The sequence below is a fragment of the Ursus americanus genome, chromosome 15 (genome assembly GCF_024610735.1).
Source record: "Ursus americanus isolate L20-20 chromosome 15, mUrsAme1.1.p, whole genome shotgun sequence".
NCBI classification, from domain to species: domain Eukaryota; kingdom Metazoa; phylum Chordata; class Mammalia; order Carnivora; family Ursidae; genus Ursus; species Ursus americanus.
In genome coordinates this window covers 5,390,785-5,413,744 of record NC_142141.1, presented here as the reverse complement: position 1 = coordinate 5,413,744, position 22,960 = coordinate 5,390,785, and the positions used below count along the sequence as shown (strand labels likewise).

At 50.6% G+C, this 22,960-nt stretch overlaps 1 protein-coding gene across 3 annotated transcripts in view; it reads left to right on the top strand.

Moving 5' to 3' along the window:
• ERGIC1 (endoplasmic reticulum-golgi intermediate compartment 1) overlaps window positions 1-17,776 on the top strand; it is a 102,030-nt gene extending 84,254 nt beyond the window's left edge. For all 3 annotated transcript variants that reach the window (XM_045792117.2, XM_045792119.2, XM_045792116.2), the window contains exons 8-10: window positions 2,506-2,606; window positions 5,140-5,262; window positions 15,978-17,776. In XM_045792117.2, coding sequence (XP_045648073.1) covers window positions 2,506-2,606; window positions 5,140-5,262; window positions 15,978-16,085 — 332 coding nt within the window. In that variant the 3' untranslated portion in view covers window positions 16,086-17,776. The remainder of the gene's footprint in view (window positions 1-2,505; window positions 2,607-5,139; window positions 5,263-15,977) is intronic.
• Window positions 17,777-22,960: the final 5,184 nt, after the last annotated feature.

Sequence of the window (22,960 nt, the reverse complement as noted above, 5' to 3'; positions counted from 1 at the left end):
CCATGATGATGAGGACATTGTGGTTGTTGTGTTTTGTTTTGTTTTTTTATCTTTTATAGAGACATAACTAAAATATTTGTGGATGAATTGATGTGATGTCTGGGATTTGCTTCCAGATAAAATGGGGTAGGGTGAACGATGAGGCAAAATTGACTGTGTGTTGTTAATTGTTGAAATTGAGGAATGGGATACTGGTGTGTGGGGGGGTTCATTGTAGGATTCTCCATTTTTTATGTGTGTGAATTTTTCCATAGTAAGATGTTGGGAGGGAGGGAGGCTGTGAGCGCAAAGTGTATGTGGGCCTGCCTGGTTCAGGTCGGATCCAGCAGCCCCGAGGAGGGGTCCACTGACAAGCCATCCATGTGGGTGGAATTAGGTGCGGTGTCTCTAGTGGGCATTTGGCAAATTGTATTAAAGGCCTTAAAAATGGTCATTGCCTTTGAGTCATCATTTCTACTCATAGGAAAGTAAGCTAAGGAAATAAGAGAGTGTGCAAAGATGTAGGAAAATCATGTTCATTAGGTCATTGTTTATAACAGTGAAAATGAGGAACAGCGTCAGTGTCTAGCCACGGGGGGTGGGTTGAGTACGTTTATGGGGCTATGCTGTGGGATACGTGCAGATGGGTCAGAACCTCGCCGGCATGCAGGCAACAGACATTTACTGAGCACCTACTACGTGCCAGCACTGTGCTCGGGGTTACTACAGCAAATAAAACAGTGGAGCTTCTTGCTTTCTGTGTCTGGGACCTCAAATGGTATCTGCGGTGTTTGGTTCTTAGAAAACGGTACAGTATGATGCCGTTTTAGGAAAACGTAAATATAAGTCTAGCGGTTTATACAGAAGAACGTGAATCCATGGTTTTCTGTGGATGGTAGATTTGTGGGTGGTTTTTATTTTTTTCTCTTTATGATCATCTCTATTTTGTACAAATTTTAACAGGCTTATTACGGGTGTGACTTTCATAAGGCTTTCAGCCTTTCGTTCCCTCAAGTTTTTAACCTAGGCCGATGGGCATTTGGGGCACGGTATCCCAAGTGTGATCTTTGGGCTGCCGGTTTAAAATGCAGATTCTGAGCCCCACTCCGGAACTATTGAGGAGGGATGAGGCCCAGGTGTCTGCCTTTTAAATCCTGGGTGCCTCTCCTGCTCCTGACACCTGAGGACCACTGTGGGCCTGAGCAGAGGGGTGTTGCGGTCATCGTGGGCTTCTCCCTGACGCTGCAGGGCTTTTCTGAGGTTTTCAGAGGAACCAGGTCTCAAGGCAGTTCAGGAAGCACTGCCCTTTCCTTACCAAGACGCAGTATAAGCAGGAAGAGGCCATAAATGCCGTGTGCATCCCCTAACCTCTTACAGCGGGCAAGTCCAAGGACTCAGAACTGATTGAGCCGGTAGACCAGGATTAGAACACAGAAGATCAAAGTTCTGTGTGGTTTTAGCTCCTGACCGGACATTGTAGAAGGCAACGACCGGGGGGCCCTTGAGCTTCTCTTAGCGTCCCACGAGCATGATCCAAGGGAATTCTTACCTTTCCTGGGTGCTGGGTGGCAGCTGTGGGCCGGCCATCCTTCCATCTGTTCGTTCATTCAGTAAGCACTCGCTACTTTCAACCCCGGGCCAGGCCCTGTGCAGGGCTCTGGGACAAGAGATGAGGAAGGCTTTGTCCCTGCCCCCTGCAGCCTCCCCCCATCCAGCAGTGGTGGGTAAGAGTTACAGTGCAATATGACGGGGCCAGGTGGAGGGAAAATTGATTTCCCATTAATTGAAAATGAGGAAAGAAATGAATCAGTTCTTTATAAATGCAGTTTCTCTGGTTCATGGGCTCTTTTTTTTTTAATAAAAAAAAAAATTTTTTTTAAGTGAGTTCTACACCCAACGTGGGGCTCGAACTTAGAACCCTGAGATCAAGAGTCGCGTGTTCTAACTATTGAGCCAGTCAGGCACCCCATCATGGGCTCTTTCTTTTTAAAACTGAAACCCAGCTTGTTTCAAAAGCAACAATATTCATACAGGACCGAGGGTGCACCATGAAATGTGATCTTTATCAAATCCTGCCTTCTTCCCCAGAGGCTAAAACTGCTAATAGTTTCTTGGGTATCTTTCCAGAAAATTCTATATATTCATGCCTATAGAGTGAGTCTTCCTGCCCCCAGTACATGGAAACATGCTATTCATTCCGTCCTGTAACTTGGTTCTTTTCACTTAACAATATCTTTTGGACAGTGGCTTCTCCCAGTACCCACTCTTCAATGTTTGCCCTATTGGTGGACATTGGGTCATTTCCAGAATTTTAATATCATATGCAAGCAGGAATAAAGATCCTGATAGACGGAGTCTCTCTATTCCTGGTGTCCAAAGGGAGAAAAGGAAGAGGAGTTGTTTGGTGATGAAAATTTGAAAACAGCCCCCCAACAATGCTGAGCAGGTTTAGGATTGAAATGACATAAAGTTGCCAGCTGGGCAGTGCCTGTCCCCCTGCTTCATCCTTCTGTGTCCTTCCTGCAGCTCTCGCCTCCCACGACTACATCTTGAAGATCGTGCCCACGGTGTACGAGGACAAGAGCGGCAAGCAGCGGTATTCTTACCAGTACACTGTGGCCAACAAGGTACGTGGTCTATGGGCCCAGCTGTGTGCAATTGCGCCCTCTGCTGGCTGTAAGCAGAAGTGACAAGTATCTGAGTGGGATTTCCACTGGTTCCCTTCAGGGGGCCTGTTCTCCGGGGCTGCTCTGGCCCTGTCTGTCCCTGGATAAAGATGAGAGGCCAGGCTCAGAATCAAGGGGAGGAAATCTAAGCAGGAGATGGGGTGTGATCTGTTGAGAAAGAGCCTTGCATCTGGCCCCAGTCCTTCAGACTCAGGACACTGATTGGTCAACACACGACAGATGTTCTGGCTCCTGGGATACAAGCACTTTATCCAAAATCACCAGATGGCCAGTGGTTAACAGGAATGTCCTAGGACCCCAATACTCAAAGTCATGGAGAAGCAGGTAGGCCTTTATGGGAAGCAGAACACGGTCAGAGCCCGTGGAATGGGATGACTGACAGTCGTTTCAAGCTGAGACAGCCTCTAGCTTCCCGGGAGATGACCCTGCCAGTGGACGTGAATGCTTGAAACATGTTAGTTGAGGCACTCCCAGTGGATCCCTTTATCACCAGGACTGTCCTTTTCCTCCTGTTCTAGGGCTGCCCAAACCCCTTACGGGTGATACATTGTATGGCACAGTCGATCATTAGAATAGAATAGTAGGTACCATTTATTGAGCTCTTACTATGGGTTGGATATTATGCTAAGCTCTCTATCGCTACCATATTTTTGAGTCATGACAGCTCTGACTGGGACTGTCATTGTCCCCATTTTACAGATTTGGGGACAATGACACTGTCTTGGCACTGAGAGGTGGTCATAGAGCTACAAAGTGGCCAAGTGGGGGGTTGGAACCGGTTCCTCTCTGCCTCCAGAGCCTGGCCTCTTGCTCACATCACGCACAGCCTGAACAGGGGCCGTTGAGTCTGTCGGGCTGGGAGCTGCTCTCTCCCAGATGACTTGGGGTCCTCTGTCTGGATCTACCGTGCTGACTGACGCTCCAGTGTGACTTTCCAAAGGGAGTCTGTTTCTTTCACCCACTGTCTCTTGAAGGGCATCTCATTGTATCTGGCAGGTGCTGACAGCATCTAAGGGCTGGGGTATGGATGCAGTCTGAGCAGAAAAGGTGGGGCTGGAGCCGACTGCTGGTGCAGACCCGGCTCAGTCACTTGCTAGCTGTGTGGCCTGGGACAAGTCGCATAACCACTCTGTGCCTCCGTTTACTCATTTGTAAAAGGGATGGTGCCCACCTCATAAGATTGCTATCAAATGAGGCAATGTTTTAAAAACCGCTTTGTCCACAAAGGAGACTTTGGGTAAATGGTACCTACTGCTGCTGTTTTCCATTATTCTCTATCCCTCCGCTCTGGGCCTTGACCCAGACAGTCACCCTGCCCCATCCGCTCTCCCTGGAGAAAGCTGATCTTGTTTTGCCCAAGGCTCCTTCCCCTGAGGCTTTGGCAAAGACCCAGCAACCAGAACAGCTTGCTCAGCTCTCTCTGTGGCCTTGGCCGCAGCCTGCCCTGGGAAAAAGTGGGCCGTGCCTGTCAGAGCCGGCCGCAGTCCATCAGGGCGGGTAGGTCTTGGGTCATCCCTGGAGGAGCCTTAGAGCGTGGGTCCTAGCATTTGGGATTGGGGGCTCCCCCTGTGGTTTAGTCTGGTCTGCAGTTATTGCGGATGAATGAGAACAGCCCAGAAGTTTCCAGCCAATGCCCAGACCAGAGAGGACACACGTTAATTCAGCTCATTAGCACCCTTTTAATCGCACCCAGCCAGGTGCCTCTCAGGAAGCCTCGTGGGGGGTCCCTCTGTCTTCCTAGTTCTGTGTGTTCCTTCTCTGAAGATGCCCACTCCCCACGTGGCCTTTATACTCCTCTCTTTTACAGCCCCCCCCCCCCCCACCGCTCAGGATGTCATGTGTGGCGTAGAATGCCCCCTCCTCGCTAACCCTTCCAGTCGGCCTGGGGCGAGTTGGTCATCCATCGCCAGCCCCCCCCCCCCCAGCACTCCAGGCTTCTGTGGCACGGCGTGGACAACGTGGCGGTGTTGTGGATAGCCTTCTCCATCTGCTCCTTCTCCAGATTGTCAACCCCCCCTCTGGGGATGGGGGAGAGCTTCCTCCCCTCAGGGTCCCCAGCAGCCAGCACGCACACACGACAGGTGCTCAGTAAACAATCAATGAGTAGATGAATGGGTTTTGCATGGCTGGGAGTTAGAGGGGGAAATAGGCCTTTCCTCCGCTGGAGCCCAGAACATACCTGTCCTTTCACATCTCTGCTCTCAGATTCTGGTGCTGCTTCCAGGTCCTATGGTCAATTTTCAAGCAGCCAAAAGGGTTGAAAATGTGCCCCCGGCAATGCTGCCCATCCAGATGCTGACAGCAGGGCCTCCAGAGGAAAGGGTGAGAGGAACTGGGGGAGTCTGGCTCCAGGCAAGAGAGAAGAAGGCCCCTTCCTGTGGGGTCGCCAGAGGACCCTCCACCCCCCACCCACCATGAGGCATGGTCTGTATGTCTGGTTCTCACATCCCCCTTCTCTCCTCCTCCACCGCAGGAGTACGTAGCCTATAGCCATACGGGCCGCATCATCCCCGCCATCTGGTTCCGCTATGACCTTAGCCCCATCACGGTCAAGTACACGGAGAGACGGCAACCTCTGTACAGGTTCATCACCACGGTGAGTCGGTGGGGCACCTGCCATGTGCCCCTTCTGGCACGCCTGCTGGTTCTCGAAGTAATGGGAGGCAGCCCGCAGGGCTGGGATCTCAGGCTGTACACAGAAGGTTGTGATCCCTCGGATGGTAAGAAATGTTATCAGAATCATGTCAATACCAATGGCGTGTCATCAAGAAAATATTTTCCGAAGGGGAATGTCACTAAATGAATTTAATTTGTTAAGCAGATTTTTATATGGCTCATTGAAATATTTGTGATTCTCTCCAGTGTTTTATTTTATGGGTTTATTAGCAGGGTTTATCCTTTTACAGTGAAGATATAACTCATTTTTTCCCCGTGTCTGTTTTCCAATTATAGCTGCTGGTGCTGTCAGGTTTCTTCTTTCTTTCCTGCCTGCTTGTTCTCTCTTCTTTTTTTCTTTGATTTTTTTTATTTTTCCTTTTTTTTTTTTTTGCCATTGTCTCCATCAAGTCTGATTTTCTTTGGGGCAGCTGCAAGCTGATGTCATTTTTCTTTGATGCTGAGTATTTCTATCAAGGATGCTATTTCCTGGCCTCCCGTTCAAAGTGTCCTTGGGGGCAGAACAGCGGTCTCACGGCACCCTGTTTCAGCCAGGAGGCCCGAGATGTTTTATAAGCCCGAGTCAGCTGAGGTGGAAGAGATGGGGTGAGTATCCTCACCTCACAGATTTGGAAACTGAGGCCTGAAGGTCCTTATGCTTTTGTACGTCTTCATACTTTTAATAATGATTCAAGATCAAGGGTGTAGTCCTGGATCTTTCATTGCTGGCTCTCACTAGATTTGTATTAGTCAGGACTCTGTTACAGGAAAGACAGAAGCCCACATCCGGCTGGCTTGATGTAAGTAAGCCTCAGGCATGGCTAGATCCAGGCACAAATGTTGTCCGGAATAGGCCTTTTTTTTTTTTAGTCCTGTTTTCCTCTATACTGGCTTCATTGTCAGAAAGAATTTACAAATAGAAAGTGTCTCTTTCTCAGTAATTTGACCTGAGTCCTGGATATGACAGTACTGTCCTGGCCTCACGCAGCTCCCCTTCCAACCTTGGGGCCTAGGGAATGAGAGGAGTACCCCAGTTGGCCAGCCCCAGCCAGATCACAAGAACAAAGACTGTGAGGGGCTGGGGTTCCCCAAGAGAAAAATCAGGGGTCAGTTAGTACAAAACAGAGGGGTGGATATTAAGAGGCAAAAAGTTCAGATGTCCGCAACAACGTCTCCATCTTACGATCCACTACGTAGCAATAACAGGCCCTAGTCTCTCTGCCTCCCAGGCCCCATGAGGCTCAAAGGACATCATCAAAGGGAAGCCCTTTGCCTGATAGAAAGCCACGTGGGTGCAAAGGGTGTCGGAGCCCTAGTGCTTACTTGAGCCTCACAACAGACTTTATGCTGCTTTCTGACTCCATACAAATTTGAAATTTCTAGTCAACAGAGGGCACCTACCATAAAGCTAAGACACCCGACACAGATTGGGAAAAGGTACACACATACAAGAAAGGAATAATCCTCAGAATTTATATAGAGAGGCTTCCTATAAGCCAGTAAGAAAAAGTTAAGCAACCAAAAAGAAAAAAGGTGAGGACTTGACCATTCACGGAGGAGACCATACTGGCCGTGAAAAGATGCCCCGAGTTCCCTAGAGATTGGAGGAATTTGATTCAAAATATAAGACCCAGTTTGGTCCTATCAGAATGGCAGAAATTACAGACCCGCCACAATAGAGATCAGGAGATGCCCAGCAAGGGGTCCTGCGTCCACTGTCTGGTACACAGGGAGATTGGGTCAGCCACTGGGGGTGATGCACAAATCCTTTGGCCCAAAAGCCAGGGGACTGGTGAGCAAGTGATTTTACCTAAGGCCCTACAGGGTAACACCCCAAATGTTTTGGGGTTTTTTTGTTTTTTGTTTGTTTGCTTGTTTTTTACGCCAGTGCTCCCACTGCATACCCAGAGTAAGGAACTAAGACACAAGTAGGTGTGTTTGTGAAGGTGTGGTGTGCTTCTCAGAGGCCCTGGGGTCTTCGGCACTGGCAGTGGCAGTGGCAGAGAAATCCCTGGCAAAAGTTTAGCGAATAAATGAACTTGCTTCATTTCTCAGCCGCTTGCTAAACTTCTGCTAGAATTTGCCACATGCCAGGCCCTGTGCGGGGCAACAGAGAGAACCGGCTTTGACTTTATCCTTGTCCTTAAACCGCTCCCAGCTGGTGGGGAAGGGGTGTGAGCACGCAGAGAACTGACGTCCCGTCCAGTGGGGGCTCCGCTGGAGCTGTGCACCGGGCACTGTGGTAGCAACGACTCCCTTTTGTTTGGAAAATTTGAAGAAGGAAACCCAGAGGTGGCTCTTGAAGGATGTAGAGACATTTTCTAGACTGGTGAGTGAAGCAGAGAGGGCCTTAGCCCTGGGGAGAGTACGTGCAGAGGTGCCCAACGGTAGCATGTTTTGTGAAGGCCCCATGGCCCCTTTCGATGGGGGTGGACTTCTGAGAGCCGGAGGTCCCAAGAAGTCACAGGGGCAGAGCCTGTCCTTCGTAACCCAGAGGCCAGATGCTCCGTGACTCCCATTTCCTTCTCCTCCTGCCTTTGGCCCTCAGCCTCGCCTCCATCTCTGCCCCGTCCACCTCCCCCCGAGCGTGGACCAGGCTGAGGGAACCTCCTGACATCACGAGCCTGGTGGTTTTTCTGAAGGCCCTGTGCCACCCTCATGGTTGCCACGGCAACCGTGGGGGTCAGCCCCAAGCGAGCCAACCGGCTGTCCCTGGCAGATGGCGTCATTGTGGAGCTCCAAAGGCCCTTGTCACGAGGCAGCAGATGTGGGGATGACGTGCACACGCAGACACACGGCACAAAGAGCCCCGGGAGCCCGGGCAGGCCGGGGTGGGGCCGGGGTGGAAGTGGAGGCACCTGCTGCGACGTCTCTTTCTCTCTTTTTAAAATCAAACACTTGTGTGTAAAGCCCCCAAGCCCCAAGTAGGGGCCTCTGCAAATAGCTCCTCACAGGGGCTGCTTAAGAGAGGGCTTAGGCCGGAGGCCAGGATGTCGTCATGTGGCGGCTGCAGGGCTGCGGAGGCAGCTGTGGGTGGGCTGGAATGAGGTGGGGTGCAGCTCAAGGGGGTGTGGGTGTGGAGGGGACGGCGGGTGGGGCCTCCCTGACGCGTTTGTACCTATCAAGTACCTGGCTTATTCAAGGTTGCCCCTCTAGGGTCTCATGGTCTGCAAAGGACCTGGACCTCCCGAGTCTGAATGGAGGAGGATCCCTCCTCCGGGAAGTCTCCATCAGGCTGCACGGGACTTCTGCCTCTGGGCACCCAGGGCACGTTGCTCAGACTTCCGCTCTGTGCTATTCCAGAAAATTCCGCCACTAAAGGAATAAACAGATGGTGTTTAACGACATGCAAGTGATCCCCTTCAAAGTGCCCCCTCCCACACACGCACATTTGTCCCCCACCCCTGCCACTTGCTGGAGCCCCTTTTTTGGGATTGCCTTCAAGTGGGTTGTGGTGACAGATTGGATGACTTCAGAAGTGTCACATCACTCTCCTTGTGTATTTCATTTTATTAGGGAGGAACAGCCAGAAGTCAGAAAGTACCACATTGGGCCGGTTTGGCTGTGACAGTTTTTGCCCCCCAAGAAGTACCAGCTGGTAATGGCATGCTCCCGTTGGGCAGCAGGGTGGCTGAATTAGACACCGTGCCTGCCCTCCAGGTGCTTCTTGCCGGTGAAATAGTGCCCCAGACTTCAGGTTGCACTTTATGATTGCCAGGCCTACTTACGATACCTCCAGGTCTGATGTCCCTGTGTGTCCCCAGCATCCAGCACAGGGCCTATCCTGGATGCAGGTACTCAAATATGTACAAGACACAGCTGCTCGAAGTGATCGTATAGGTACGCTGATTAAGCATCTACTGTGTACCAAGTAATCTTATAATTACCTCCTTTAACTTTCCCAGGAACCCTCCAAGGTAGATGATATCATTCCTGTTTTATGTATGAATTAACTGAGGCCCAGAGAGGTAAAGAAACTCATCCAAGGTCACACAGCCAGTAAATGGCGAGGCTGGGACTTGACTCCAGAGCCTGCTTCTGTCACATCCTCACCCCACCTTCACCCCTCCACCACTTATCTTGGGAGCCTCCATCCTCCAAAACAAGGGCTCTCAAAGATGTCCCAGCAACCGAGTCCCCAGAAACCATGGAGCCCTTAGTAGGACAACAGGGTGACCTGATAACAGTGACTCCCTGCTGGAAATCGGGAAGAAATGTCACAGCAGGAAACAAGGTGACATTGTGAGCATGAGTGATAAAGTCACCGTCACAGATACACAAACCATAAAAAAACAAAACAACAACAAAAGACCAGCCCACATCAGCGGTCCAAAACTGGTTGGCTGGTCGTTTGCAAATTTTCCTGCCAGATCTGATTACCTTTCACTCTTCTATTTGGGTACCTGCAAGGATTTGCCATAGACAAAAGGCATCAGGTACTTGGGTGGGGAGTGGGGTGTGGGGGAGAGTGTAAAAACAATTGAGAAGAGACAAACTGAAAACTGGGGAGGTTTTGCCCAGTAAGGCAGTATGAGTAGGGAAGAGACCAGCTTTGTAGCTGGACCCGGATCTCGCCTACTCAGACTTCCCTTGGTGTGTCTCTCCCTCCTGGACCAGGAGCTCCAGGAAGACAGGGCAGGGCCTTAGTCAGCTCTGGTCTCCAGGCCTGGGGCAGCCGAGGAAGGTGATACGTAGGCGTCAGATACTGAGCAGACGGATGGAGGGGTCTACGCCTCGGTCCACCCCTCTACCACAGCAGTTTCTATTAGGTGAGCCGTAACATAGAGCCCACATTAGCAGCTCAGTACTCAGGGCCGGACATGTGTAAAAGACTTTGGTTCCGATCTTTACAGACCTTTGAGCATAGCTATATCTTCTAGAACATTGTGTACCAGGGACAGATTGCTTAACTGGGTCTGCACACAGATCTCTCGGTGGCCATGGAAGCTGCTGGTGCTTGCCGTTTGAAGGCAGATTCTGAGACATGTAAGGAATATTGGAATGGAGCGAGCTCCCTTTTACAAACTCACTTATTTCGACAGCCACACGAGCTTCTTCCTAAACTTTGTTGATGGGGTCCCCTTCGGGACATTCGATATGTAAAACCTAACAGAATTGAGAAAATAAATACAGAGAAGCCATCCATGCATGATACAGGGACTGGAGGAAGCCTCAGGTTGGGGGTGAAGCAGGGGTTCTAACAGAAAAAAGCAGGCCGTTTGCAGCCTTCCAGACCTGGATTCTCCTCACCCTCGCCTATTTGGTAGCTGTGTGACCTTGAACAAGCCAGTCCCTCTCTGAGCCTCTGCTTCCCCATCTGTGAAATGGGGGTCGCTCCATTTCCCTAGTACTTGTGCAGATCGAATGAGAAGGCAGAAGAAATTGCCAGCTCACGCCTGACACATAGTAGGTGCTTCACTGAGGTGGGTTTTGGGGGAGGGGAGCAGGTATCTTGCAACTGCAGCCATCGTAAGAGTGGTGGGGAGAGGACTCTGTTCTCCCCCAGGCTCCTGTCCCAGAGGGTGGGAGTGGGGGGTCTGGCAGACGTGACGCCCCTGGATGGAGACCACCACACCCTCTCCTGCCCCACATTTCCAGGGCCCAGTCATCATCAGCGTCCCTTCCACAACAGCCCCCACCCCTGCAAAGCCGCAGCCTCGGTGTTCTCATCCGCGGCTCCAGTCTGTCTGCCGCCACCGGCCTCTGATGGGACTCCGATTCATTATTTATTTCCTCATACTGTGCCTTTTCCATAAGCTTTTCGAGCATTGCTGCCTGGACGAGGACAGTGAATGAACAGTTCCCAGGCACTTGTGGCATAGCAGGCGGCCAGACAGAGGTCATCTTGGTCCTCACGGGGGGGCCCCATTGTACAGATGAGAGAAACTGAGGCTCAGAGGGGTGACCTGGCTTTCCTGGCCACAGTGGCTGGGCTGGGATCTGCCCGCAGGAATGTTTACTCCAGAGCCCAGTCTCCACCCCCACCCCAGGGTCGGTGTGTGTGTGTGTGTCGTGCTTCTCCACTGCCCACTGTGGAAAAGTAGTTGGGGGGAGGGGCAACAGATTGGGAAAACATCAGTGTCAGTGGAACAACGGACGGATTCAGCTCTCCAGCCAGTGCGGTTGGAACACGTCCTTTCCATATTATAAGGAATTAAGAGCCGTAATTAAACTGTAAGGGAAACACACACACACACACACCTTTTCAAGGTAGACAAGCTGACTTCATTCTAGCCATAGTGGGAGGTTGGGAAGCTGGTAGAACCACAGAAAGTCTCTGCTAAAGAACAAAGGGGCATTATTGATGACTTCTGATGAAAGTAAAGTAATGCACTCCTCTCAGACTCACCGGGGCCTGGGTATCGAATATTCCTTGTTTCCATTTCCGGAGCCAGGGCTGCTGACCAGAGTAGGGTTGCATGTGCTGGCTGTGGTGGCCCTTCCTGACTCAGTGGCCCTGCTCCTTCACCACCCTCCCCTGAGCTTGTCCCCCTGCCTCAGGGGCTGGTTGGGATACCAAAACATGGCAGGAGTGAGGAAGCAAGGGAACAGGCGTTCATGGCGGTGTGTGTGACACACTCATTCCGTCTGACAGCAGTCCTGAGGGGTGAGGATTAGTCTTCCTGTTTTTTAAAGTAAGGAAACGGAGGTATGGGAAGTAAGGATGACACAAGGGCACACGACAGGAGGGGTTCCAGCCAGAAGTACCTTTGTATCAGGAACTTCTGATATCTTCTTGGCGTTTGGGGTTGAGGTAGAGTCTTGGGGAGATTGAAGAGCTCCCTGGCTGGCCAAAGAATGGAAATAACCTCTAGCCTAGGTACTCTGCCCCCGAGGGGTATGCTTCATCACAAACACTTCTTGGCACTTAGCTGAGGAAATATCCTGCTGAGGTCTCAGCCACCCCATCTGTAGAAGGGGCCCTTGCAGTGCTTGGGACCTGGGCCACTGCAAAGAATCTGCATGTGGTGCCTGGGACACCTTCGCTGTCCTGTCTTTCTATGAATTGGCTTGTTCTCAGCTAACAGAAAAAGGGAAATGGAGACCCAGAGTCTGGTTCTGGGAAATAAGTGGTATTTTACCCATTGTTCTTCTTAGAAGGGGTCTCAGAGAGGTTTCGAAAATCTCAGATCTTAGCAACAAGGTCGGAGCCTTCCGGTCAACTGCAAGATTAGGTTAAGTAGCATTTACTGAGCACCTACTAAGTTCTGGGAGCTCCAGAGGCATTTCCTGCAGTAGGACAATTGGCAGGGGTAGGGGTGGTTTCCCCATGTCATAGATGAAAAAAGCTGAGGCCCGGAAAGACCCTCTCTGGCTAGAGTGAGCGAGGGACAACCATGACTTGGCCTCCCAAGGCTGAGCCCTTTCTGCCACCATGGCAGACCCCCCCAGCATCACCTCATCCCCACCATGCTCAGGGCTCCCTGCTGCACATCCAGCGACGAGGCGTATGGTTGGCTTTACCTTCACTTTTAGTCATTTGTATTCATGTTGGCGCATCCCCGTGGGTCAGCAAGGTGCCGGGCCACCATCTTCCCTTTCAGCAGCCCTTTCCTTAGTCTCTTCTTGAGATCTGCTCTAGAGATGGGGTGAAGCCTGTTACCTCGCCATCACCAATGTAGGGCCTGCACCCCATCAGGTGCAGCCTCTTGACTTCATGTATTTCTGTGTTTCAGACGCAGGAGCTGTGGCCTCCTCAGGACCCAAGGCGGCCATGATTGGCACCAGCTTGGAGGGTCCAGATGTGGTCACCTCCTGGGGTTGGGGGTTTCTGTGGCCACCCACATGTCAGAATCCAGGGAGCACTACAGCCTGAGAGCACCCCAGGACCCCTCTCCTCATGACCCCTGCTTCATCTCACACCAGTCACCACCTATGAATATGAGTGCGTCAGGAAGGTCCCAGCCAACTAATGGCAAAATCATGAAAGCAGGGGGCCCTAGCAGCATCAAGCAGGCTGCTAGGTTTCCTTCAGCTTTTGAGGTGCCTCGCCCCACCCTGGAATGTGCTAGAAATCCCCCTCCTCATTTGACCAGTGACCAGCACCTTTGACAGAAGTCGGACAAGGGGAGATGTGCTGCTGAGCTGGGTAGTATCGGGAGACGCACATGGGGGCTCACTGCGGGGCCTCCTTACGCTCAGGCTGACAGCAGCTCACTTGGCTGGGGTCAGTTGCTTAGTGGCTTGTGTGCCCCAGGGCCCCAGCTTCCCCGCAGCTGTGTGTTTCTTGTGTACCTCAATGCATGTGTTGTCTCCTGCCCCTGGCCGGCCCAGGAAAAGGAGGCTCCAGACTGGGCGCCAGGTGTTTGTGAATCATAGGCATGCTCGGGTTCCAAAGCGTGTGTGTGTGGATATAGGGCGTGGAGTGTGTGTGTCTGTGTGTGGTTTTTTTTCTTTTTCTTTTTCTTTTTTTTTAATTATTTGCTGCATTGCACTTAAGTCACAATTTCCTCTTCTCTGATCCAAACTCTAAAAGCATTTTGCGGTGTAAAATCTCCTATCATCTGATCCACTCTACCGAAATAAACCAGCTCCCCTGCCGTCATCTTCCTTGAAAAGTGCCCCTGCGTCATACTCTGAGGCTGGCAGGGAGAGGCCTTGCCTGCTGAAAACACTTCATAATAATCCCTCCAGCGCCCCCCAGCCTCTTCACTCCCTGGGGGGCTGCTCTGGTTTCCTGGGCTGTTCTTACTGGAGTGCCAGCTGTTCCACTTACAGCCCGTCCGTGCAGACCCGCTCTGTCTGCCGTGGGCCTCACAGCCCTCTGCTTAGCTCATCTCGTGGAAATATCATTTTAAAAATAAACACTGGTTCGATGCGCACTTCCCTCTCACCTCCGCTGTGTCTCCTGGCCTCCTCCGCTGGGCACCACAGGGTCCATTAAGGCACCACTGTCTCTCGGAGTTCTCCAGTGGTCGGGGCTCAGCGGCTGGCCGGCCACCCAGTGGTGCCTCCGGGGCGGGCTCCGGAGCCTTCTGCACTGTTCCGCTGGACTTCCTCTTAGTCCTGTGGTCATCTAAGCGCTCCTTCAATGTGGCAGGGGGAAAGAGTGAGCGCTCTGGAGGCGGACAGACGTCACTGTGCCACACACTGTGTGACCTTGGAAAAGTGATTTCCTCTTCTGGGCCCCCAGGTGCATGGCGGAGGCGTGGCCCACAGGTGATGGGTCGTATGGGTTCTTGTGAAGGCATAAAGTATGCACTCAAGACGAAGACTCCATTTAAAGTTGCCTTGCAAACCTTCTGTGAACTTCTTTTACCTGACATTGTCTATACTTTGATTCTTTTATGGAACCAGAAAGCAACCGATAGGCCAGAAAATTTTGAGTAAAGCATCGCATTACTTTGATATGTCACAAGTGGAGTCCTGACAACTTCGAAGCAAAGTTAGTCACTCGGTTCGGCGGAGAAGCTTCATGCCTGAGAAGCAGCGGAGTGCCGTGTTGAGTGCAGACTCCAGAGTTTTAAACTGTCAGTTCGACCACAAATTACGGTGGCATTGGACAAGTAGTACAATGTCTCTGTGCCTCGGTTTCCTTGGCTGTCACATATGTATAAGAGTAGGACTTTCTAGGATTGGCCTTGGGATTCAGGAGGGAGGTGGGAGGGGCAGAGCACTCAAGCCCTGCCTGGCATAGAGAAAGTGCTGTGTGAGCTCTGCTCCGTCATACAGGACGTCATGAGCTCAGACATACAACAGGTGACATTCCTTATCATCCCCCCTGCTATAGCAGGTCTTCGCTAGGGGGCAGTTTTCACCTCCAGGAGACATGTGACTGCATTTGGAGACATTTTGGTTGTCGTGACAGGTGGGAAAGGGTACTCCTGGCAATCCCTGGGCAGAGGCCCCCGAGACGCTGCTAATTAACGTGCCGCAGCACCCAGGACAACGAAGTTTCTGGTCCCCCAAAGTAGATAGCACCATAAGAAACTCTGCCAATACAAGCTTTCTGGTAGCACCATAGGCCCCCTGTGCTCTGTAGTGCTTGCCTTGGTTGTAATTTTGCATTTGATGATATGATTATTTGGTTACTACCTGTCCCCTGGATTCAGTGCAAGTTTCTGAGAGTGAGAGATTATTTCTCGCCCCAGTCCATCCAGGCCGGTGCTGCCTCTTCGGCCCCTCCCGGAGCTCCGTCACAGGCAGCACCAGGCCCGTACCTGTCCCATCCGGTTCAAGTCCCAGGATTGCCACTTCCTGGCTGTGTGACCTTGGGCCAGTGGCACTGCCTTTCTGAACCTCCATTCCTTCATCTGCAAACGGGATTGTAAAACTCTGATTAAGTTTAGGGTGGAAGTTAAGACCACAGCCTCCAGGGTGAAGACAGAGCTGAGGTCAAGTCACCACTCTGCTACATACTGTGTGAACTTACTTACGTAACTAAACCTTGGTTTCCTCACCTATGAAATGGGTCTAATATTCCCCTTCCTCATTCAGAAGGCGATTAAGGGATTTAAAGGAGCTGATAATGATTACTTTTATTGTTAAATTCGTCATCCAGTAAGTGCGGTTTTTTGAGCCCTGCGTATGTTCCAGACCCCATTAGTCATGGGGCAGAGCATCTGTACTCCCATAGCTCATTGTCTCATGATCTGGGAGGGAGCTGGCCTGGCGCTGCAGCCAGCACTGACCTCTGACCACCCCCCCCCCTTCCAGATCTGTGCCATCATCGGTGGGACCTTCACTGTGGCCGGCATTCTGGACTCCTGTATCTTCACAGCCTCGGAGGCCTGGAAGAAGATCCAGCTGGGCAAGATGCATTGACGACCCACCCGGCCCAATGGCCGAGGACCCAGGGAGACCGCCAGCCCTGTTTCCAGCGCCCTGTCTCCTCCTGCCCTCTTATCTGGCCCAGGATCTGGCTGCGTCCCAAAGTGGGGGTTGGGGGAGGTAGGGGGTGGCTCACGGTTTTGCAGCTACCTCTTTTCCCCATCTTTAATTTTACATGAATTACACTGCCTGAAGTGGTGGTGCCCCTTTTTCTGGGGAGCCCCAAGACCAGAGTCAGGCAGGGTGGGTTCGGGGATATCGGGGACCACTCCCGGGAGGGCTGCAGTCCCTTCCTTCTTAGAGGAACAGCCCAGAATCCACGTCGACCAGCTCTCAGCCAGGCTTTCACAATCTTGAAGCTCCCACCATTTGGATGCACCAATCACTTGGTTTCTGCCCTGGGCAGCCAGCCCGCAGACCAGGGCTCTCTGCTTTGGGTCACGCTGCCCAAAGCTGCCCCTCCTCGGCACCTTCAGCAAAGGACGGTACTTCCCAGGCGAGCCCCTGAGGTGTGGCGCCGTAGAAGGAACCCTCGCTTTTGCTCTTCCCTTCTCGCCCATCCCAGAGCCCAGGCTCACGTCCCTCACCCCCACCCATATCTTCTTCTCCTGAGAAGCAGATACCCAGTGGTCAGGTAGCAGCGGTGGAGACTTGGGTCTGCCCATTGGAAACTGAGCAGGTGGCGAGTTCCCTTTCCTCTCTTCCCCTTGTTTCTCGGAACCCCCCACCAATTGTGCCTCAGCCCCTGTGCTGTGTGGCAACAGCATCTCTTGGTGGAGGGGCTGGTTTTAAATGGGGAGTCATCCTTTGAACAACAGACATGGTTTGTGCGCCTATGTCCAGACAGAAAGCATCCTTCTCTGCAGCCCTAATAAAATCATGTCTCACCATCTCCCACACACTTGCCATCAATCCCAAGGGCTTCAGTGGGGGAAGCAAAGCAGACCAGTCCTTCTCCTGTCGTTGGAGATGGGGCCACACACCAACATGTTTCTGGTCCCTAGGGCAGTTCCATTGTGTCCCCACTTGCTCCTGAGCTGGGTCCCTCCCCTGTTGCTCACCCTCATCCTTCCCCTTTAGCCCTGAGAGGGAGCGGCAGTGGTCCAGGCATGAGTTCCACCCAGGGAATTTTAGGTATGCCCTTGTGTCCCAGGGAGAGAGCTGCCTGCCTGTTTTCCGTTTATACCAAGATTGTTTGCATACTTTTGTAATTAAGGGGAGTGTCTGGTGGAGGTTTTTAAATTATCTGTATAGCTCAAGTCTGCCATTTGTAATTTTTGGCTCTGGATTCCAATTAGAAAAGTGTCCCCTTCTGCATATGAGTTGACTGATGTTGTGAGCATAAACTGCATTTGGTTATCTCTGGTATCTGTGGCCACTTGGATGGATTTTTTTTTCCATATTCTGTTCCCCAGTTACTGAAAGGAATCTCTTTGGTGTGTGAATACCTGCACCTGTAGAGGGTGGGCAGGGTGGGGCGGGGAAATGTGTGGCATGCACAGGAGTTGAAATTCCACTTTTATGCTTTTTAAAAAACAAACTCTTGAGGACATGGGGGGTGTCAGTTTCCTATGGAAGAGACACCTCTGACCCTTTATTCTTATAAACAGTCTCAAGGGGGAAAAATGATTTCGTTCTTTCCCCACTCGTTGGGCTCAAATAGATTAAAAGGCTGATTTTCAGAAGTATTGCTGTGTGTTTCTTTCTTCTTGATTGTGGCTGGCTAGCCTGGAGGCTGGGATCACAGGCAGAATGGAATTTAATTCTAGAGGAGAAAAGTTGAGAAATGTGGAAAAGATCGGTGAAGATGATCAGAAAGTCAAGACCCCATGGAGCCAGCCCTTCTTTTATTGAATCCCTACAGAATATGCCTGGATCTGCCGGTGTCTAGCTGTGCGACCTCAGGCCAGGTCCTTACCACTCAGCATCCCTTTCTTTCTCAGCTGAAAACGGAGAGAGTAATAAAACAATCTCGTGGGCTGTTGTTGAAATTAAACCTATAATATGTGCAAGTAAGTCATACCGGATCAGAATGAGTTCATGTATGCAGAAAAGGGGTCCGTGGTGTATCTTCAATAATGGGAGTTATTCCATATAGGCATTCCGAAATAGGGTATAATCTCTTTGGGAACAGGGCTGACGTGTTTTCCCACAGCTTTGAACCAAGGGCTGCATAAATGAAAAGTGTTTCATAAACTCTTCTTAATTTCCAAGGATCTGGCATTCCTTGTTCAATCTTCAGCTCAGCAAAGGGAGACCATCATCGGCTATGAGAAGGAGACTGACGTGGCTATTTACCTTCGGTCCTTCGAGGCCCTCACCTGGAACAGCACAAATGTGGATCATTCCATCAAGGGTGAATGTGGGAGTGAACCAGTCTGCAAGAAACTCTTCACTTGATTCTCCCCGTTCTTCTCTCTTTAACATCCTGATACTAGAGTTACCGTGGCCCTCAGAGCTAGAGGTCAAGCGTAGTGTGCCTGCTGGTCGTCAGTACACATGTTCCCAAACCGGTTCATGCCATCTGTGCTTTATGCTGTAATGCTGGGACTTAGCTAACCAGTGAAATAGGATTGAAAAATGAAAAAATCTAGTCCAACTAAGTCGTATACTTTGCAGAGACCTGATAATGGTGAGTTGCTACCCTTTCCTCAAAATGCTCCCGAATTAGATATGAGCAAGACTCTACTGAAAAGACTTGGGGCAGGGATGGAGGGGGGTGGGGTGGACAGCGGGACATCCTTGAGGATTCTACTGAGGGTCTCAGTTCTCACTCCACGTTAAAGTCACCCAAAACTGGAACTCTCGGGTTGGTTTCTGTAAGGACACGGTTTATGCAAGGAAAGTGAAGGAGAACTCCAACAGAGTTTCTCAATGAGAAAACCTTGCCTCAGGGTCAAAAGATTGATGAACGTTTTTTAAGTGGACATAAAACGTTTAAGGTATGTGTCATTTTTATGATTCCCCTCTTAAACCAGTTCTTTCGATTGTCTAACCAAGAGCAGATGACAGCGTTTTCGTGTAAGAGGATTTCTCAATCAGGGATTATAGCACAGACTCATAGAGAGGGGTGGTGATAGGTCGGGGGCTGTGCCGGCTCAGGCAGGGGGAGGGGCTGCGGTTGCACAGGAGGTGAAGTTACAGAGGTGTATCAGGGAAGAGAGCCGCTCATCACGCTGCCTGAGGGGGGCAGGTACCACAGCGCGCGTGTGAAGCTTGGGAAGAAGTAGCATGTAGCAATGGCACTTACAAGGGACAGCTGTCGTTCGTTTTTATTACTCTATGTCACAGATTCATTTTTGATTCTTGCCAGAAACAAAGAGACACGCTTTCCTAATGTGGCAGGCCACCGGAGGTCCTAATCCCTTCTTAAGAAATTGGCTCATTAGCTGTTCCAGTAGATAGCTGCCGTGGTCTAGGAATGCGAGAGGGGGACTGTATGAAGGACAACATTCCCCCAAGACCTTTTTCCCTCCCCAGCAGTTGTCTTTGGTCAGTCATGTAGTGATGAGGTCATGCACTTTATTCCGACCAAAATAAGTTATTAAGTCTTGTAGAAATAGCTACCAATGGTTGGGCATTCTCCACGCGCCAGGCAAGGAGTGATTGTTCAGACCTTGTCCTTCCCAATCCTCACAGCCATCCTACCCGGTGGGTGTTCCCTCCTTTTTACAAAAGACAAAACAGATTTAGTAACTTTGCTCCATCACACAGCCAGCAGGCGGTAAAGTTGGAATTCAAACTCATGTTCGCCTGACTCCAGGGTTATGAAGAATCGTACGGTTCTGCCTCAGTCCCCAAGAGCATCTTATCTGCCTCCAAAGAGGGAACTGACCCCCACCCCCCAAAAAGGGGGAAATTGAAAGTGGTGAGGGTACTTTTGTTTTTGTTTTCTTCCTTTTTTTTTTTTTTAAAGATTTTACCTTTTTATTCGACAGAGATAGAGACAGCCAGCGAGAGAGGGAACACAAGCAGGGGGAGTGGGAGAGGAAGAAGCAGGCTCATAGTGGAGGAGCCTGATGTGGGGCTCGATCCCATAACGCCGGGATCATGCCCTGAGCCGAAGGCAGATGCTTAACCGCTGTGCCACCCAGGCTCCCCTGTTTTCTTCCTTTTTAAACAGCCTGCAAAGGAAGCTAAATTGAACATTTGGGAATCCTCTTAAAAAATGTAAGGCCCTTAAAACATTTTAATTACACAAATAATACATGCTCGTGGTCCCACTGGAGGAAAATCAGAAAAGAGCAAAAAGGAAAAATTAAAGTGGGCCCTGATTCCACTAATCAGAGGTAGTCATTGTTAACACTGTAGTGATAGCCTTCCATAAACAAAATGGGGTCACGCTGTTCATAGTATTTTGTAGTTTACTCTTTTCCACAATAGACCACTTCCTGTGTTAACGACTATGGATCTCATCATTATCTTCATTGGCTGCCAGATAACAATAAGTGTATTGAGTATCTAATGGTGGACTGTGTTCATCCTCTCCTCCTGTCTCATTTAGAACCTATTTGGGGCACCTGGCTGGCTCAGTTGGTAGAGCACGCACCTCTTGATCCCAGCGTCATGAGTTCAAGCCCCACAGTGGGTGTGGAGGCTACTTAAAAAAAAAATTAAAATCATTCAGAACCTGTTTTTTTTTTTCTTAAAGATTTATTTATTTGAGAGCATGTGTGGGAGTGCAGACTCGAGGTCGGGGTAGGGACAGAGGGAGAGAGAGAATCATGGAGCAGACTCCCCACTGAGCAGGGAGCTGGATAGGGCTCCATCTCATGACCCTGAGATCATGACCCGAGCCAAAATCGAGAGTGGGACACAACTGACTGAGCCACCCAGGCACCCCACAGAACCTGTTCTTTCGCCTGTAAAAGGAACAATTCAGAGGATTGTTTACCAGATTAAGGTGACATCTGTAAAACTTGGCACAATGCCTGACATTAAATGCTCAGCCAAGTAAGATTAGCCATTACTATTCATTTAATAATAATTTCTACTATTTATTAAGTGCTTACTTTGTGCCAGGTATTGTGCTAAGGGTTCATTTAATCCTGGCACCAAGCCAATGAGGTAAATATTATTATTCCCATTTCTCTGATGAGGAAAGTGTCAAGAGGCTAAATATCTTACCCAAAGCTACACAGCCAGGAAGTGATGGAGAGCCAAACCCAGGCAATCAGAATCTGGGCTCACATTTTTCCCCATGTACCACCCTCTGCCTCAGAGACATAAAAATATTCCCTGGGCATTTCCTCTGTGCTAGCCCTGTCCTAGGCCCCGGGGTTCAGTACCAATTCCTGTGCATGTTTCCAAGGGTGGACATGAGGCAAGATACCATCCGATCCCACTGAGTCCTCATTGAGAGTAACAGAGCCTCAGGCCCTCAAGGTCTTATCTGGTGATGTCATTGCACCTGTCTTAATTTTACTGAGTGTGGGGTGAGGGGTGTAAAGACATACCTCCCCGCCCTGGTTGATCATGACCATACCTTGATTATCCCGGGTTGTAATGATCTGTCCTCATGGTGACCTATAATACTGTGAGTTTAAGGTCCGCAAAGGTTGAGTTGATACACTCAGGTATTGCAAAATGATTACCATAGTAGCTCAGTTTACACTTCCATCACCTCACGTAATTGCCATTTCTTTTTTGTGGTGAAGACATTAAAGATCCTCCTTATGCTTCTCCCCCCCCCCAACCCCCCCCAGCCTCCTTACTCTTGGAGCCTGATGGCCTTTTGGTTGCTATTGCCTCAACAAGTTTCACACCGCTTACCCTGCTGCCATGGCTTCTCCAACCAGCCCAGGTGTTGGCCATCCTGAGTCTGAGAGCCAGAAGTCACCAACACCTACTGCGGGTGGGATGTGTGTGTGTGTGTGTGTGTGTGTCTGGAATGAAACCTAAAATAGGACCCGGCAGGTTCAGGGATCACGGCAGATGCCCTGGTTGACCATGAGTATGAGTAAATGCTGGTGTTTAACAATTGCATCACCATATGCCTGAAGACACTAATAAATGGAGAGCAGGGGGGGACCTGCCCGATTCTGGCAAGACAAGCTTCTCTCTGAATTTCAGGGTGTCCATCTGTTAACTGAGCACCACAAAGTGTTCTATCTGACATGTGGCACAAAGTAGGTGTTTAATACATATGAACTGAATGAATGAATCAATTCTTTCAATGATTAAGTCCATCAATCACTGGAAGTCTCCCGCACAGCGAGACCTTTCATTCCCAAGGGCCTCGCGGGGTGTCTTAGCCTGACTAGCCGGCGGGTGGCGCCCGCGTCTCCGGGCGTTCTTCCCGGGATGGGAGGCGGAGCTGGTACGCGGCCGGGCGGGGCGGGGCGGGGCTGCGGAGGGCCCGGGGTGGGCGGGGCCGGGACGAGTGGGGCGGGGCAGTGGCCACCAACCCGCAGGCGAGCTCCTGCTGCAGAGGCCCGGGAAGTTTTTCTTCCAAGGTCCGTGGACCGTGTTTACATGAAACACAGAAATCTTACAGTTTGCCTCATCGGGAGTTAATGGCGATAGTCTGAAAGTGAGGACTCGTGGATGTGAGGCCCAGCTTTAGGGCTGTCCTGGAGCAAGCCCCTATGCTTTCATTAGGAATAACGGCTTACTGTAATTGAGCTCTAAACACTTCCAGCGGATTAACTCATTTAATCCTCTTAACAACTCTACGAGTCACCTGCTAAGATCATCCCCATTTCACAGATGTGAAAACTGAGGCTCAGAAATATGGAGGCATCTCCCCAAGGTCCAGCCACATGAAGAGGCACTTGGATCCAGGTCTGATTCTACAACCGCAGCTCTCCCCAATGATGTGGGAAACAAAGGCAGAAGAAAAATTATTAAATTTCCTTATTATCAATAGC